General features: G+C 39.5%; 1 protein-coding gene across 2 annotated transcripts in view; it reads left to right on the plus strand.

The window, feature by feature from the left end:
- The window catches only part of TMEM163 (transmembrane protein 163), an 87,767-nt gene that overhangs the window by 34,961 nt on the left and 33,966 nt on the right, over nucleotides 1-18,840 (plus strand). For both annotated transcript variants that reach the window (XM_050977082.1, XM_009087799.4), the window contains 2 exons: nucleotides 17,446-17,489; nucleotides 18,590-18,681. In XM_050977082.1, the coding sequence (XP_050833039.1) occupies nucleotides 17,446-17,489; nucleotides 18,590-18,681 (136 nt within the window). The remainder of the gene's footprint in view (nucleotides 1-17,445; nucleotides 17,490-18,589; nucleotides 18,682-18,840) is intronic.

Below are 18,840 nucleotides of genomic sequence, written 5' to 3' on the forward strand. Positions count from 1 at the left end.
TAGTCAAGATTTATGTTCATTTATACAATATTTAAAGTGAGAGCGCTTCCAGCATGGGGAGATGTCAGTGTTGTCATGGCAACAGATGAAGATGTGGCAGGATGGATGAAGCAGGTCTCAGCCCTGCCCAAGCTGGAGCCAAACCTCACCTGGGACTTGGAGCCTCTCACCTCAGGAGCTGAACTGTGCTGCTGTTGCTGTGGGAGGTGGGAAAAGGAGTAGCTGGCCTTGGGGGCTGAGTTTGAAGAGGTTTTTTGAGCCTCCACACAATTCCCCTTGTTTTTCCCCATTTTCTTCTGGTGACACAGGGCTGAGCAGGGATCTGATGATGGGTGCTGACAAGTGTGACTGTTCCTGTCTTTGGTGGTTTAGGCCAGCTCTGCCTCTTCCATTCTGTGTTTCCACAAATGTCACAAATGCCATTTCTGTCAGCTCGGTTTGGTTTACCTTCCCTCCTCCCAATGCCTGTGTGATTGTGCCTACACACACATGGAAAGCACATGGAAGCATTTGTTTAGCACCTTTCCTGAGCTGCACTGTCCTTTTCTTCAGTAAACAAGTGGCTAGTTTGCATTTGACTCCATGTGAATTCTGCTTTGTACTTCCTTACAGCTTCTCAAATCCTCAGCAACACCGAAGGGCTGAGGGGGGGTTTGGCCAATTGTTTTTACTGTTTTTCAGTATTTGAGCAGCTTTAGGGATGGTGCATGTTCTGCAGTAGTTCCAAAAGAAACCAAAGGTGAAATAAGAACAGATAGTTGTGTAATTTTCATGTTCTGGTAATGGAGTTATGTGTCACAAGAAACACATTGCACTAAAATCTATTACAGAGAGGACCTGTGTCTTTAAACTAACATCAAGGCATATCATTAATTGACCAAACTCTAGGAAATGACCTCATCTCTGCAGGACTTGCTGTGCAGACACTCCTCTGTCTTTTAATGTTTATAATAATCTGTACAAACCTGTGGGATGACATTATACAGGGTTTCCTTTGATGCTGGTTCTAGATATTTTTATTCACACAATATTTCAGTCAGGTTGTAAAATAAAAGGTGAGTTACTAATTGTTCTGCAAGTTCCATTAGGGTTTCTTTAAGAAAGAAATGATATTTGCATTGTCCTTCTTGTGATAAGCTTTTACATGGATCCTTGAGTAGTTCTTTTGAAGTTTAAGATGAACCAGCACCTTACTGATGTGCTTTATTTTAACAGTTGTTTTGCCTATGGATCAGAACTTTCTCACAGAGTTAATTTTATAAGGAAAATGTTCTTGGTATGGAACTGTACAAATTTAAAGTGGTGCAATTTAAAGTGGTGCTGAGAGGAAACAGATGCTGTACATCTATTTCAGGTCAGCTGCCAGAGATTTAAAAAAAATTTAACACCAGCAGATTTTTTTACTTTTCTGAGAGTTTGTCTGAACATCACAGACTGTTAAAGGCCCAGCCCCTGACTATTGTCAGATCCAAATTTGCAAATAATCTAAGTGACTGTAGTTAACCTTTTCTTAAGGTGTAAGAATCTGAATCTGGTTATTGCTGGATGCCAATTCAGACTTCTGTCTAAATCTGCCAAACTATCTGTATCAATAATGATAAAGACTGTGTATTTTAGATGGGTGGAAACTGAATTGTATAGGGAAACTAGATTGGCACAAGCAGCCAATTTGAATGAATGTTAAATTTACTGAGTATTTATAAAATTGTTTCCATTTGTTTGTGCATATATTCTTCTGGCTGTCTCAATGAACTTTTCTTTCCGACACTGCTCTCCATGGTACCTGTCATGAAATTAATCATCTGGCCTGTGTTCAGTACTACAGTTCCCAAATGCCAACACCTGCTTTTACAATTTCTTTCACTGTAGAATAGAAGAATTCATTGATTCCATTTGCATCAGTATAAAGCTGCAGACTTTTAATCCTGAGTTTGTTAAAGAACATCAAAAATATGGATCAAATAATCACTGTTTCTTGTTGTTCCATGACATGAAATAATAGCAGAAACAATTGTGAGAATAATTTGTATTAATGTACAGCATGAGCAAAGATCATTCACAATTTTATTTAAGTTTCTTGCCATCATATTTACTTAATAACTCCTGATTAGCACCTTTTACTCCTTTATTGTATTTGCTTTTGAGTAAATGCTTCGTTTGCAGCAAAAGCAACAACCGGTCAAAAGCCATTACCCAGTTCTTAAAGAAGTGGTTTATTTTGGACCCTACTTCATCAGTATCACACCACAACAAGTCATTGTCTATTGAGACTCTGATATTGAAAATATTTCCAATTAAATTAGTGTTAATGGAAGTGTTCTGCAAATGCATATGAGTCAGTGATTATCAGATCTCTGCTCAGATAACCAGTGAGGTCCCAGCTGTGGGCTGGTGCTTTGCCACTCTGAGATGAGATCTGAGCCACCCCAGCCCAGGGGAGCCAGCCTTGGGCAGTGTGGGTGTTAGCCAGAGTCATGGGCAGGAGGTATTTGAGCTACTAATGGGCAAGATTAATTTTAAAAATAATTATAATTGTACAAGAACAGGAGAGCACAGGTATTTCCCTTCTAGGCTGGAAGTTAGAGGAATGTTAAAAGCCATGCCAGTGGGTGAGTTTGCTCATAATTCCCACTTGTTGATTTTGTTAAATCAAAGCCCAAGTCTAACAGTGCAACCAGGTAGGAATTGGTGTTGGCTTTAACACACAGCTGGCCAGGTAGGGATCTGTCATTTTGTTCCTGTCATGACAAAAGTAATTCCAAAGAAGTCTTTTATACAAAAGAGGGGTGCTTTTGCTGTGCATTCCTGGGAAGACCATGCATGTGAAGGAAAAAAATGAAAAGTAAATGGATGGAATCTTTGGAGTATGATTTAGTTTTTGGATCCTTTCCTCCTCTGAGTTTTCCTTGTTGTGGCTGGGATCCATGAATCCATGATCAGGACTTTGATTGCATCAGTTTGGAATGTCAAAAGTGAGCTGTCATTCCAAGAGCTCATTTGTGTACCAGAGTTTTGGATGACATAGCTGGGGGAGTTGTGCCCTAAGATCCCTCCTGGACAGTTTGTGCAGTCTTGTGGCTGATAGTGACTAATGGGCTGGTAGTGACTAGTGACTGATCCTGAACCATGGCTCTTTGGTTTTTGTCATATATTTATAAGAAATGCACAAGAGGCCAGAAATAAATACATTTTTTCTTTGAAATGATGAGCCTATAGATATATGCGTATTGTAAACATTGCTTTCTGTGTCATGAGAGCTTTCTGACACATGGGAGATTGCAAATCCATTTTAAAAACATGATTAGAACTACGTGTGTGCACTGTGTACGTTCAGAGTGATTGCCTCCTTTCCTGTACCAGGATAAATTCCTGCTGCAGAAGAACTTTCAGAATTGTTCCTAAGCCCTTTCAAGACTTTATGTGAGAACTGTGACTAATCTCAGGGCTTCCATCTGGAGCAGCTGTGTCATTCCTACTTCCTGCCCCAGAGGAGTCTCAGCTCTAGCTCTGAATTAATTTTTTTCTCTCTGGAGATTTCTTTCAATTGCCTTTATTTTATTTTTTGACATAATGAAGTACTGTATGGAAACGTATTTTTTAAGAGATAGTATGCAGAAGGAAGAAATCAGGATGCCTAAGAAGCTGCTAAAAATTCTCATTTGAGGGAAGGATATTATCTTTCAGCATTTCAAACCTATATTTGGAAAATAATGTTTTCACTTGTAAGTATTCTTTTATCCAGCAACATCATTGATGAAGTTATCCCAGTTTCCATGGAAATTGTTAAACTTTTCTACACTCTATTCAAAATGGGAAATTTTAAATTTCAGGTGAGTGTTACAAACACAATTGCATGAAGATAAGATAATAAAGTAGTATAAATAAACAAACAAACATATGTGAGTGACTTGGTGTAAATTTACACAGTCTGAGACTCTGGACTGTACCTGCTATGTATGCAATCAAGTTACCATGAAATACACAGTGAGGTGAATGCAGAGTACTCTGGAACTCACTGTAATTCTCTTTGCATGAGTGACAAAAAGTAACTTGTTCTTTCTGCCTTCCAAAAGTAAGCTGCTATTTAAAAAAAATATCAACTACTTTTTTTGAATGTTGCAAGAGTATCTCCTGAGTCAATATGCTTGGGGATAGAGGGAAAATATTTGTTAGACTCTTCCATAACAAGGCTACAGAGATAACTAACTCGTGTGCTTGCACACATTAACTTCCAATCATTTACATTCATTTTACACTGCTGATTTTTTTTGTTCTTGATTTTTCCCTTAAAGTGGCTGAATGAACTTGCTGCAGTGTCTTTTGTGCTGCTGCACAGCAGACTTAGCAGTGTCTCATGGCCCTGACCTCCAGGCAGCTGGAAGGATGAGTAAGAGCAGCCCAGGGAGAGCAGTACAATAACTTGTAAACTTAGAAGGATGTCTCACCTGTGGGGGAGGCTGGGAGGCCACCAGGAGCAATGGCTGAGCTCACACAGGGCTGTCAGTGAGTATGAAGTAGCTGTTTTGGCTGGGAAGGCTTTGCAGAAGGAGCATGCCTCCCTCAGCAGGCAGCAGGGGAGGGAAATCCCGGCTGGCATCGATGGCCGGGGGCAGCGGGGTTTGCGGCACCCGGGGCTCGGGCTGGGGCTGCAGGGGACATCTGGCCAAGGAGGTTTGGAACCTCACCTTGCAAGGCAGGAAAACACCAAACTGGCACGGTGGGGATGGTGAGCAAGACATCTTTGCTCAATCTGCAGTGCTGCAACCTCAGGTATCACAAAACCCACCTCTTCTTCTAAATTGATCTCAGCTTCAAGGGTCGGGATTGGTCACTGCAAATCCAGACCACTGGATTTTTTGTAAATGCCAGTCCAGCATTCTGGTGTTAGTAATTCTAGGTTTCTTGTGTTTTTAAACCAGCAAGTATTCTCAACATGATTTAGAAATGAAAAAAAACCCTAACCAAAACCCATCATTACTGATACGTGGAGCCAGAGAATGAATAGACACTGGCTGATCTCTAAAAGGAGAGCAAATGAAGATCTAAGAGTGATAAAAATGTGTGTGTGTGTTCATGTCTGTGTGTTTGGGGTCTTTTGCTTTCAATAATATGAAAAAACGTTTTAAAAAATGTAGTGTTGCCAAAAATTTTTAAAAATTTTGATGTCTGATGATTGTAGAAGACATTTTAACTCATTTAAAGTAACATCCATTTTCAGAAGGCCAACTGCAGAAATATTGAAACTGGATTTTCAGACACTACTTTTATCACTTCAGAAAAATTAAGATATTGGATATTTTTGGTGATTCCATGGATTGTTGGTGCTTAGTGCCTTTCACTAAAAAGTCATTAGGACTCCAAGTGAAGTACATATCAACCCTACTTTCAACATTCCCTGTATACTGATACATAACATTTTCGTCTTAGTTTTGAAGGCTGCATAACAGGAAAGAAAAAGCAAAAAGATCAACAGCAGAAATTCTTTGCATGTTAAAAAATACATATATGCTGCTTGACATAACAGGTTTTATCCTGGAAATATGTTTGTGGGGCTTTTCAAGAGCTTGCTCATTGGAGTTGTGCATGGAACAGAAAAAATAATTGATGTAGTTTAAGTTTTATTGACATGATTACATGTTGTAAATAGTTATGTACAACCTTGTAATATCCCTCTGTCTTATCATCGCATTTTTTATGATATTATCTGGACTGTTTTCTGTCCAAATAAATTAAGCTCATCTCATCAGAGGGTTTGCAAGTCTTCTGTTACTTTGATCAGAATTAGCAGAAGATGTGTCAAGCCAATTACTCTGAAATTGGGCAGATGCAGAGCAGTGTGGTATGTCAATCACTTGGTGGGTTTTCTTTCAGTTTTACAACTCTGGCTCTGTCAGGGAAGCTCTCCCCAGTCTTTGAATTGCTGGATATGATTCCCTATTGCTGCCTCTTGTCAAGATCCTGCAAGTGGAAGAAAACTGTAAGAGTTGTAAAATGTTGCAAGACACTTTATTTAGAATTTCTGCATTTAAAAGCTACTAACAGAGCTTGTTTAATCAAACACAGAACGAAGGAAATTTGCTAGCAAGGCTCATATTTCACTTTAATTTTTGCTTAATGACTTGGAGCTCCCAGCTGACATGATACATTGGGTTTGCTCTTGGGCTGTAGACCAAGCCTTAGTGCAGATCTGTTTTATGTGTGCTGTGTGTCTGTGGCATCCTCGCTGTCAGAGCATCCCCATGCTGCAGCACTGAAGCAGGATTGATGACAGGGTTCTTTATTGCAGCCCTTAGCAATAGATTGTTGAGATTAACACATTGTCTGAGCAAGAGATTTGTCTGAAGGGCCTGCAGTTCCTCCCTACCGTTCCATTCAACAGAGAACCAGCAGACAGCTGCTGCTCTCCCCAGAAGGTTTGTTTATATTTCAGCTTAGAAAGATAAAAGATTGCACAGAGGATTTATTTTTTCTATTTTTCTTTTTGACTTTTGATCTGTTTAGAAGAATTGTTTCTGTTCAGAACTTGACTGTTTAATTAAATTCGTGCAAGAAGGGTGAATTTTCATTTCTTGGTGGTTTTTATTAAAGGAGCATTAGTAATCCCCTTCAAACTTGAAGATTTCCTGGCCTTCCAGCAGCTGTACAAGAGGTAGAGCCAGGGTCTGCTGTCTTTTAGTTGGTGAGCTGAAATCAATCCATTTTACTTGAATTACCTGGACTATTTCACTGCTTTGTGCAAATAACATAATTTTCCCTATCAGAGATGGAAATGTTAGTGTAATGTTGCTTTGATCATGACCCATGATAAAATATATGGAAATAGGTGATAAAATCTGCCATTTGGGCTAACTGAATGAAAAAGGCAACATTTTCAGTCATCTCTTTATTTCAATTACCTGACCATAGAAATGAGTTCTTAGTGAAACAATCTAAATGATAAACTGCCACAGATTATCTGACAATACAGTAAATGTAAATAAATATTGATAGGACAGTACTGAGATTAAATTATGAATAAACTTGCTTATTCAGAGTGACCATTGTTGTTTTGGCATTTTGAAGGTTTATTAGCAAAATGGACCAGTACAATTTATTATATTGTGATAGTTTTCCCAATTTGCCCTCTGTTCCAATGTGTCTGTTACTTTATTCCAGTATAATCCTTCCAGGTGTGAATTTTGGTGCTTTGTCAGATGTACCTCATAAAGAAGTTCTTGAACGTACTGACCAGTAAAGGGACAGCAAGTGACTTTGCATTTTTAAAACTTCTTAGTGTGGGAACACCTCTGTGAGAGTTTTACTAGTTTATGATGTTAAATGGCAGGAATCTCACTGGTTAAAACTGAAGATTAAATAGAAGGATTTAACAGGGTATGGAACATTTGTGAAGAAGTATGTAGAGGTGTCCTTAGCATGGTGTGCTGTGTGCTTAAGTTCTGAGAACAGGTCCTCAGGCTCCTGCATACTAAAATGGGCTGGAGAGGTCTGGTCAGATGAGCTTTCTTACAGCCAGTTGAGGTATCTAAATTTTTCACATCAAAAAGTAACTTTAAACTGGAATTCTGTTTAGACATGTATGTATAACCAGGTTTTAAAGTTTCTCCCGTCAGTCACTGAGCTGTCTGGGATGGTGCACTCCTAATCTCCCTTCATAAAAGGAAAATCTCTAAGATTGTGCTGTATTCTGGCAGCCTGCTTAATTGTACTTGGCAGCTTGTTTTGGCTCTGGAGCTGCTCACCAGCCTTCTAATTAAATAGGGGTGCCCTGATATGTGTCTTGTCTCTGAAATCGATAGGGATGATGAAAAGGGCTGTGAAGGCAACTAATTATCTTTCAACATCCAATGCTTTTCAGTTTGGATCTTCCCTGGTTTTCATATTTCTAAGTTCATTAAAATGCTCGGAGAACAAACATTTTGTATGAGATGAAAAGTCATGAATGTGAATTTCTCTGGTCTTGTGCTCACACACCTTCTTCCATTCTTGGCACGTTCAGGAGAGCCATGTATAGAGAAATGAATATAAATATATTTTTATATAATATAAATCTCCAGCTTTGGTTTTGGTCAGGTGTGCATGGGCTCCAAGGGGAGCAGGCTTAGGTCTCTAAATCCCAAATGTAGATGTGAGGAGAATTTATTCTATTTCTGTTTATCTTCCTCTAGAACAGCATTGCAAGACAACCACCTCTGAGCCAAGGGAGGAACCAGACAAGAATATCAAGGAAAATGCCAAGCAAATATCTTCTTTTACCTTCATTAAAAAATGGAACACAGATAGGTGGTTATACTAGAAATGGATTTTAAAAAAAGTTCCAGGCTGCCTCTGTGTTCTCAGATACCCAAGTTTGAATGTAATTTTTAATAGCTCTTTCTTATAATTTTTTGGGGTGTATTCATTATTTGGTGTCCAGCTGACAGTTTTGTATGGACTCATTTTTCCCTGTTCCAAATTCAGAACTTTTCAAAGGGAGCTAAAATGAGGGATGCTTAAAATAGTCACCTTTGCATTCATGGCTCCCAGTGCATTTGTGTTCTAGAGGTTTCAGCAGGACAAAACCAAGCTTTAAAACCTATCAGTGGGGGTGCACAAGTCACATCAGTTTCAGTAATGATAATTTCATTATGCTAATGCAAGTTAAGGGACAATGCAAAGTCATTTTCAAAATGAATATTTTTTTCAGCCCTTGATACACTTCTGAAGTCGTGCTGTATTTCTCTATAGAAGGAAACCTGCTTTGATTTTCAGAAGTCTGTTCAAATACTTTTAGTACAAAAATAGTCTCTCACAACTGTTGAGCTGTGGGACTGCCATGAAGCTCCTCCAGATCGTTTCTAATTGGGGTAATTTTCCATGGGCAAAGTTTGCAGATCTAAAAGTGAAGGCTTTGACAATGTGAAATATAAAAGGCAGGTCAGAGCAGGACACAGTTTATTAGAACAGATAAGATATTGATGGTGCCTGCTGTCACTCTTTGCAGAATTTCTCCATCCTTTTGTAGGGTAAAATGATTTTCCCTGTGTGCAACCCCCTGGACTGTGGAAGTACTTGCACCCTGGTTTAGGGATCAGAATCCTAGGGAAGGAAATGTGGAAGGGTTGGCAGCAGGGTGTGTGGGACTGTGCCAGCCACCTGCATCTACCTGCCTTTTCACACAGGTACACTCTCTCTTCAGAGTCCAGTCCTTCTGGATTATTAAATTATTCTGGATCCCTGATCTTCAAACATCTCCTGTGGTCCCTCATCCAATCCTCTGAAATAGGAAGACTTTTTATTTTTATTTTTATGTAATTGTAAATATAATTTCATGTCTATAATGACCTCAAACGCCATAACTTCCTCCACACACACACGGAAAGGAAAAGTGAAAATCCATAAAATAAATTAGATTCTAATTTGTTTGGAAAACGTTTCATGGTAAATACAAGCTGTTACAATGCATTTCTTCATATGATGAGCTGCTTGAAATTTTCTTGAAATTCTAGGGAAAATAAAAGGACTTTGATCAAAAAAATTGTATATTCACCTGGAACTTCAATGGAAATTTTCCTGTCTGACAAATTTCTATTTGTTCATAAGTTGAAAATTCATCTGTGCTGTATCAAGGATTGTAGCTACTAAGAAAGAGTTCTTACAGTAATGTGGAAAAGTGAGAATTGAGCCAGTGCCTTTGTGGACTGGTTTTAAATGCTTGTCATGGCTACAAAGTGTTTATTTTCTTTACATTTAAAGGCTGCTGAGAAGAGTCATACTGGAGTGAACGCAAACCATAGATAAAGTTTTTGTCTTTTTTAAGAAGTGTATTTAAGCTACAGGATAGGTGTAATACTTCTAGAAATATAGATATACTTCTAGAATATGATACAAGACAAAGCTAACTAAATCCTCTCTTGATCTACACCCTCCATTTGCACTTCTTGCAGCCAATTTATATGGAGCACAGGTTAGATTGCAGTGTGATCCCAGGTATTAAAACTGGATTGTGTCTGTCTGTCTGCTGCTCTGAGGATACTTAATTATTATTATTATTATTTTTAACAGCAGCACTGGTTTGTTTTAATGCTCTTGATTTCTAAAATACCCCAACTTGCTCACAGTCAAGTTTGAAATAGCAGCATGAAAATATAGAGCAAAAATAAATTAAAAATACCATGAATATGGAACTTTGGCACTTGGACATTTCTGATATATTTTTTCTACTTTAAATCTAGCCAACTTCAAATTGAGCATCTATTTAAAATGAAACCAGTAGGCTTCTTTACAGGAATGGAGAAAAATAACCCTGTCAGAGGCAGGGGATGCAGTTTTCACTGGGTATGCACATTTGAGTGTGCTGTGCTTCTAAATAAAAATTATTAACAAAATTTTTTTCTTACAGACACCAATACACAGCCAATAGCACAGCCAATGATATTCATACATTTATTGTTGGCTGTGCTGCAGTTAGCCTGAATCCTTGCATATAAATTCTATGTTAATACATCTGAGCTTTTGTACAATATCTGCCTTTAATTATCTTTTTGAAAGGATCTCTTCATCTTTCTAATGTGACCACAGGACAGGAACTTACCAGAACCTGAGAATAATGGCAGTGTTTCATCTCTTTGATTAACAATTCAAAACCTTCAATGACTGGTAAAATGTTTAATCAGTGTCCTAGCTGTTACAGGTTTGAGGATATATTTATAAAACACGAGTTAGTTGAATTCCTGTGAAGATTCCAGAAACCCTTTAGGTCAGATAAGGGTCATTACCTCAGTGTCCTGGCTTATTCTGTTAATTTTGTTTTAAATCAACTGGTCAGACTCCCCAAACAAGTTTGGTTTTTTTGTTTTCATTTTTTTTCTTTTGTGCTGGGTAGAACCTCAATGCTTCTCTTGCCTCGGTCAGTGAAACAAAAATGGGGAGAAATTTTGTGTTTGGAGAGTCTCCCAGGTCATTAAATCTAGATAACCCTTGCCTGGAAACAGCAAGTTAAAAATCTTGGCCAGAGGGCTTTAGAAACAGCTGTTGAGTGTTTCTGATATCACCCAACTTTTATGGTAATTTGTGGATTTTTAGCCAAGGTGCTGCTCCTTCCTTGTCCCACTTCAGGGTCAAAGATCTTTTGGTTTTGGAAGCTCACTCCAGGCTTGAAATTACAAAGCTTGTGGATTGTAGGCATAAGCTGCAAAATCCTCCCTGGAAAATGTTCAGTTGCAAGCATTTGCAACATTCTAGGCCATTTCAGTTATATTTGGAGTTGGGACATCAATAATACATAGTTTCATTAAAAGACAATGTGTTTTAATGTCATTGCAGTGAGTTATTTTGGGCATGTCAAGTGACCCCATTTGAAATAAACAGATGAAAGTGTGCACCTGTATATTCAGTTGCAGAGAGTTTGCACCACATATCCAGCTGGTTTTTTATAGACCTAAAAGTTTCATTATTTCTATTCTGAAATGCCAACATATGCATTCAGTATCCTGATAAAGCTCAACTGGAGCAGGAACATATGGGCCCTCCTTTAGCTCCGGCCCCCTGGAAAGCCAAAACTAAAGAAAAAGACCAAGTCCTCCTTTCCTTTGCTCTGATTTATTTGTGTTCCCTTTTTTTAAGATGATCTTGTTTGGAGACAGAAGGTTGGCACCTGAGAGAGGAAGCACGGGCGTGTGTGAAGCAGTGGGATGCCAGACAGGAGGGATCCTGCTCTCTCCTGTGCTTTGCAGAGCACTTGCACATGCTGGAATATTGCTGGAATATTGCTCCTGAGCAACCCTGGAAATTGCTGCTAACTCAGCCTGATGGGAGTTGCCTGATTTCTGCCTTTACAAGCAGCTTTCCCTAAAGAAATGGTTCCTGGTGTTCATCTGCAGCAATGCTGGGAAAGAGTGCCACAGAAAATGGACAGCCCTGGAATAGCTGGCTGGCCATTTGTTGGTGCTGCACTCACTGAAGGGTGGCAGGGAAAGCTTGCTGGAGGTAGAAGATATTTCAGCAGCTGTTAAAAGATATCCCAGACATTATTTTTTTCTTTTTCTGAAATCAGGGACAGATTCACTGTCAGTGTCTGTGTGTCTCTGTCATTCAGGGGCTTTATGCCAGGATTCTTTATATCACTGCTGTGCTCAGTTTGCTGTGTATTGCAGCTGGGTCACTGTGCTCTCCACAAGGTTTCCATCATTTGGAAAGTTATCCCTTGTTTTCTGTAGTAGGATTATTTCACAGTTCAGGATTGGGCAGTCCTGTGAGTTTGCCCTGTCTGGCCCATTTGTGGGACATGCCAGGAGAGGCCTGGCTGCTCTTTTGGTGGCAAAAGGAGAGGTAAAAAAAAGTCAAACAGAAGTGAATCTGCAGCCTAAGTGAGGCTTAGGACTGGTCTGTTTTGCATTCTTGGGTCCTTGCTACTACTGCTGAGCACCATGGTATAATGGATAATCAGTTTCAAATGGAAACAAAAAACATGTTAGCAAAGGGAGTTGGGGAGAACTGGTGCTTCTTTTCAAGAACCACAAAAACAGGTGTTAAAAACTTCTATAATTGAAACATTGAAAAATGAACCACTTAATATAGAAAATACTGAAATCAGCAGCATCTACAACAACAACAATAATAGTAATAATAATAATAGTAATAAATAATAAAAAATCTGCTAGTGTCTGAACAAAATGGAAAGAACTGTTTTGATTAAACTCAAGGGAAAACCTTTGAACAAAGTCCTGAAACTTTCTTCTTCTATAATAAATGAGGAATGCATTCAACTTATATATGCTGTTGTATCTCACTGCAGAAAATGAAGTTATGGAAGCTTGCAGCTGCTAAAGATTTGACCATTGCCAAACAAACAAGCAAAATAATTAACTGCATAATAGACAAGGAAAGACAATCATTCCTGGAAGGTTTTACTGCTACCAATAGCAAAATTTGTTACCTTACTGAATCTGCAGAGATTTTTTTCAGGATACTTTGAGGATTTTTTTGTGCTTTCTTGGCCTGAGAGTGATGCAGAGCTGGAGAGCTGATGTCTGGCTCTAGAGCCTCGTTCACTCAGTCCCAGAGCTGAACTTCCCCAAGGACTGAAATCTCCCAGGACTCTCCTGCAGCTCATTCTGCACACTGACACCTTCCAGGCAGGTGGAAAAATGAACCCTCTGGGGGACTTCTTTACAATTGGTAGTGAATTCTAATGAGGTGAAGATCCAGGTTTGATGTGCATGAAGTTTAGGCTTCACTTGGTAGATACATCCCAGTGTAATGGTACTGAGCAGAAATGAGAGCCTTTACCTTGTTGAGGCAATATAAACTGAGAAAATCAGCCCAAGATTTTGTATAGATAATGTTTTTACACTTTTGCCAATTACTTTGGGATAGGAAAATGGATCTAGAAGGATGACACTGATGGGTGGCTCTGGATCTGCCATGAAGATAAGGTATCTGGCAGACTTGTGCCTGAGATACTGAATGTGTGGCAGCCATTTGTAGATGCTGATTGCAGAAATTTAATGCCTGTGCATAAAAATCCTTAAATTTTGCTGTACTAGAATTTTGGGGAAGGGAGAAGGCACCTGAGGCACCTGTTGATTTGGGTCAGTAGCATTTTTAACAAGGATTAGCAATATCAGACATGTCTGTTCTTTGCCTTCAGTTGTTGTGAGGGATTCTTAGAGAATAACTGCTTCTTTGTTTTTCTCTGTTTGGAATGGATTTATTTTGAAATATTTGTTGTAACATTAGTTTTAGATGTTTTACCAACACTAGGCAATGAAAACAGACTGTATTTCAGTCTCACTTCTGATTCAGCAGAACTTCCAGTTCCTCTTGCTCGTGACTGCACAACCTGCAGGATCTGCATTGTAAAATATAGAGACACAAACCCACCATTTCCAGCAGTGTTCAAATTGCCTGACTGATTCTGCCAAGTGCAGGTCATGTGCTTTTGAAACCTTGGTATTTTATGTGCTGACATCCAAGTGTGTCTTTCAGAAAGTTTAATTTCAAAGCAAACATGATGGAGTGATTGTCCCATCTAGAGGAGCTGCCTAAAAATAACTTTTCCCTTTCTGAGTAGGTAAGAGGAGATTTTTATGACAGGTGGAGGAGCAGTTTTTATCCATCTCTCATTTGTAGTCAGACTCATCCCAAAAATTTCTGTTTGAAAGATCTGGAGTCAGAGTTAATTTTCTATCCTATTTCTTGTCTCCTAACTTTGTACAAAAAGGTGCCAGGGAGCTTTCCCAGCACAGGGGAGGAAATGAGAGTCCCAGGCTAACAGCAGGGTCCTCACCCTGGAACAAATTTGAGCTGGATTGAACCTGCCAAAGGCTGGTGGCAGACTAGGTGTCTGGAAAGTTAAATTGGAACTGTTCTGTGGAGTTAAGGCCTTAGTTACAGGATTTCTTTCTGAGGCACATGAAATGAATAAAACCCTTATTTTGTTGCGGGTAGAATGTGTGGGAAATAGGCTATTTTTTTTTTTTTATTTTTTATTATTTGGAATCAATTTGAAAGGGGAGAAGGAATTCCAGCAAACCCTGACCTACAGGCCAGCAGACTTCACAAATTGCTCTTGCTGTGCAGGTGGAGACAGAGGCAGGTTTGTTGCTGACTGTGCTGGCTCTATTTTTAGCTTCTGACTGCTTGCAAGTTCTGTTTACAAATGGCAGGAAAACGCATTAGGATTATCTGCTTTATTGTAGAGGTAATAAAACCTTGTCCAGTTTAGCCAATAAAACAGCTAAAAGCAGGCTCCCCCTGTCCTGGCAGTTCAGCTGCTCAGTGTGGCCTTTAAGCTGCCTGCTCTGTTCTTTCCTCATTTCTTGTTTCCCACCACTGTTCTGGCTCACTATGGAGATTTGGAATCTCTGGGGGGTTTTTATTCCCATTGGGAGTAGCTGGAAAGGCACTTTGGGAAGAGGGAAGGTGAGGGATCAGCAGAAGCTCCGTGGCCCATCCCTGCAGTGACTCTGGGGGCAAAAGGACCACAGATATTCCTCTGCCCAGGGCTCTCAAATGCTTGGCTGCTGAGGAATACCTCCCCAGGAGTCCTTTCAGCTCCAGGGCCTGCAGTGGGAACCAGCTGGTTTTAGTGGATGTGGTTGGTCTGGGGCAGCCTGTACTGGCTGATAGCCTGCAATCCAATATTAGAGCTGCTTTCTGAGCAGCCACAGAGCCTGGACTCGTGCACAAACATCCTGTTTAAGCTGGGATGACTTACTGGGGGCTTTATGACTGTCCTTACCAGCTAGAAATATTAATGTGCTTAAGGTGCTGTAACATTGTCATTTGACTCTGAAAGAAAAAGAAATGTGTTGTTTATTCCATTAGAAAACCAGTATAAAATATAAAACCAAATAAATAATACAGAAATGCATCTTTCCAGTGCTTAAAAGGTCTTTATTACCTTTATTATGGCCTTCTACCACTAAAAGTTAGTGTTGTAGGATGCCAGTCCTAGTCATATTCACTAATTAGCAAAAAGGTTTGAGCAGAGTTGTGACACTGTTAGTTAATACTTGTTTTTCATTGCTGTTTTAGATAGCTCAGGACAAACAGATTGTGTGTTACTGCTGTGATAGAATACATAAAATAAAAATAGTTCTCATGCAGAATTCCCTGTGCTTTAAATATGTCCCTTCAAGCATCCTTAAGGTGTGGAACTGCTATCTGTATGCAGTTCATCACCAGAGAAATTACATATTCATTTTTAAAGGAACCATACAATTAGTTAGTTTCAAGTCTGGTTCTGAGTTGGGAAAGAAACTGGCAATTTAGTAAAAATGGAGGAGTTAATTCCACTAGAGGGGTAAGCTAGAAATAGGAGTAAAAGTGTTGCTTTGAACTGCATCATATGGAAGCAGCAGTGACAGGAACATTGCAAGTTTGTATGTACCTGTGAATTCCTTTTTTTTTTTTTGCAATGTCTGCTGATTTTGAAACTATTCCTCTAAGGAGGCAGACAATGAAAATTTGATAAGCAATGTATTATTATGCAGTGAAGTGTTGAAATTTGCAGATCACTGGCAAGTCTGACAAAGAAATATAGCTTCTTTTTTTACCTAGGGAATGAAGTGTGGGAGATTATGGTTTAAAAAGAGAGGGAGATGTAAATCTACACTGTTTCAATACTCTTCAACTTTGAGAAAATTGGAGTGTGGAGAGGAACCTTGATGATTTTTCCTTGTGTTTTGGCCAAATGTAATGATAAAGTCCAAATATTTGTGACATCTGGCTTGCTCTTGACCACACCTAGGTCTTAGATCCATAACAAAAAGGGTTTTTTCCCAAGAATCTAATTTCTCTTTATCCACAGGTCTGCAGCTTGCTGTTACTGAAAAGAGCAGTCAAATCACAATGTCTCTGTTCTGCCAAGCTGCTCTAATGAACACTGAGAATCAGATATTGTGTTTGTCAGCCTGAGATTGACAAAGTCATTGATGAATCTGTTTTTTGGTTTTGTTTTATTTTCTACAAAAATATGTTTTATTAGGTTAGCTGAAATCTGTTTGTACAAGAGTAGTCAAATCAATCCTTTTGGGCTTTATTTCAAGTGCCCAATACTGGAGCTGGAGTTCTGTGAGCTGATTCAAGGAGCAGTGGCTCAGATGACCCTTCCCAAAGCACAGCAAGAAGGATGGAGTGCTCAGTGCCTGAGAGCTTGGCTGGGGGTGCTGTCACCCTGGCAGCTGCATTTGGTGGAGTCCCATCTCCAGGAGGCTCCTCTCCCACTGCTGCCTGACTCTTCCCTGCCTTCCTCTGGGCTGCTGAAGTGTTTGTTCTGGCACAGGCCTTCCTGGAATTGGGAACTGAGCTGATGAAATCAGCATGTGAGGAGTAAAATATTTTAAATTGTGTTTTTTTCTCTAGGAGTAAGAACATTTTCAGTCTTAGTTATTTTTTTAAGTGGTCAAAACCAGGGCTGCTCAAAACTTTTCCTGCTGATATTTTTGCATTGGAAGCCACTGAAATGATGGGATTTGCAGCATTTCTTGGGGCTGTGTGAGTTACCCTTGGGCTTTTTGCCAAAAAGATGGCACTCAAGAAGCCTCAATGGGCCTGTGTGGTTTTCAGACGTCCAGTTCAGGTGGCCTGAAACTCCTGGCTGGAGCAAGGAGCACTTTGAGGTGCATTCAGTTTTCTGGGAGTTTGATATTGTAGTTTCAAAATGTTTTTGTTAAAGTCTGCATCTAAACCACAGCTTGTTTCATGAGCAGACTTTGTGAATGCTGCCCAATTTCCCCGTTACAGTTTTGGAAGAAATCTCTTCAATGTTCTGACCATTTCCTGTGGCACAATGTCTTTTTGTAGACATTTTTTAAGTGTTGGGTCAGGTTGTTCTAGTGGGAATTGGGTGAAAGTAAATCCATGTGTTAAAACTGTTTTTTTAGCTCTTGAACAACAGAAAAAGAAAAAAAAAACAGCAAAGGAAGTTTAAAGTGATTCTAAATAATATTTTCTTTCCTTCAGCTGTCTCCGTAATGAGATACAGTGCATCATCCTTTGGATTTGCTGTAAGTAGAGATACAATTGAAATATTATCCACTCTTTTTCTCTTTTCCAAGGGCCTTTTCTGAACATGAAATACTGCATTTTTTCTTATGGTAAGTTCATGGAAACGTGTGCAAAGTCAATAATGGATTAGAAAATTGTTGTTAAAGTCAAGCATTGGAAAGGGTGGCAAGGATACTCTAATTATACTTTTTCAGTTTCTGCCCATTAAATCCTATCCTGGAGTTAAAAGCCATGCTCAGACCTTATTGTTGATGGTGTCCAACAGGTACAGTTTTCTTATACAAAATCTCTCAGCTACAAATCAGTTTTGTTGTTGAACTTGAACCAAATTCTGAATTTCCCTTCTGAGCTGTTCCCATTGAAGCTGATGGTAAGACTGCTCCTGACTTTGGGATGTCAGGAGAACTTTCCTCTCCAGTCCTTGCCATGACTTTCCAGATTAGTGGCAGAGCAAAAAATTCCTAATGACAAGCAATGACTCACATCAAATAATTTATCTTTAGCTTTCAATTCTCAAGGTCAGATTGACTCTGTAGGAAGTTTGACATGGGAGTGAAAGTTCTTACAATGGGACAAGCCTGGTGTTCAGTGTTCCTGACACCACATCTGCATTAATTGGGAATACAAAAATGGCAATTTTGCTGATGATACAGAATAATAAATTCATGTAGGATGAAATCTGGGTGAGATTTTGGAGAAAAAGTTAATATTTTCTTGGTTGGAAACAAAAGCTCTTGCAGGAAATTAGTGACTGCAAGCATTTTTCTACACAGTCTTGGCATTAGGATTGTATTAGTATTTTAACTCTTGGAGTGCTACAGTGGCAGACTGTGATGTTTTTTTCTTAACTTCTTCACAGCTGATAGATTAAAAATTCGAAATTTTTTTAATCCTTTGATTGACTTTCTGAGCTCTGAGGTGTATCACCATGCAACAATACATGGCAAAAACGTGAACACCAATTCAATAAATTGTGCTTTCATTAAAGTGATTGATTTGAAGCTGCCTTGTGCCTGTGCAGCAGGATGGTGAATGCTTTGCTCTTAGTGCAGGGCACACTGAATGGCCCACAGGACAATTGCCTCTGTGTCTCTTGCAGTTTGATGCCACCCTGGACGTTTTGTCGTCGGCGATAGTTTTGTGGCGTTACAGCAACGCGGCCGCGGTGCACTCTGCGCACAGGGAGTACATGTGAGTACACTTCATTTCCTCTGCTCTGCCAGGGCCTGCAGAGCATCTGCTGTCAGGCTGGGAGGCTGCACATTCCAGAGCTTGGACCAAAACATTCTGTCCTGTCAGCAAGTATTTCCTTCTGCCAGCTCACTGCTCGCTCCCAAACACGCAGCCCCT

The sequence above is a fragment of the Serinus canaria genome, chromosome 7 (assembly GCF_022539315.1).
Source record: "Serinus canaria isolate serCan28SL12 chromosome 7, serCan2020, whole genome shotgun sequence".
In the NCBI taxonomy this organism is placed as follows: domain Eukaryota; kingdom Metazoa; phylum Chordata; class Aves; order Passeriformes; family Fringillidae; genus Serinus; species Serinus canaria.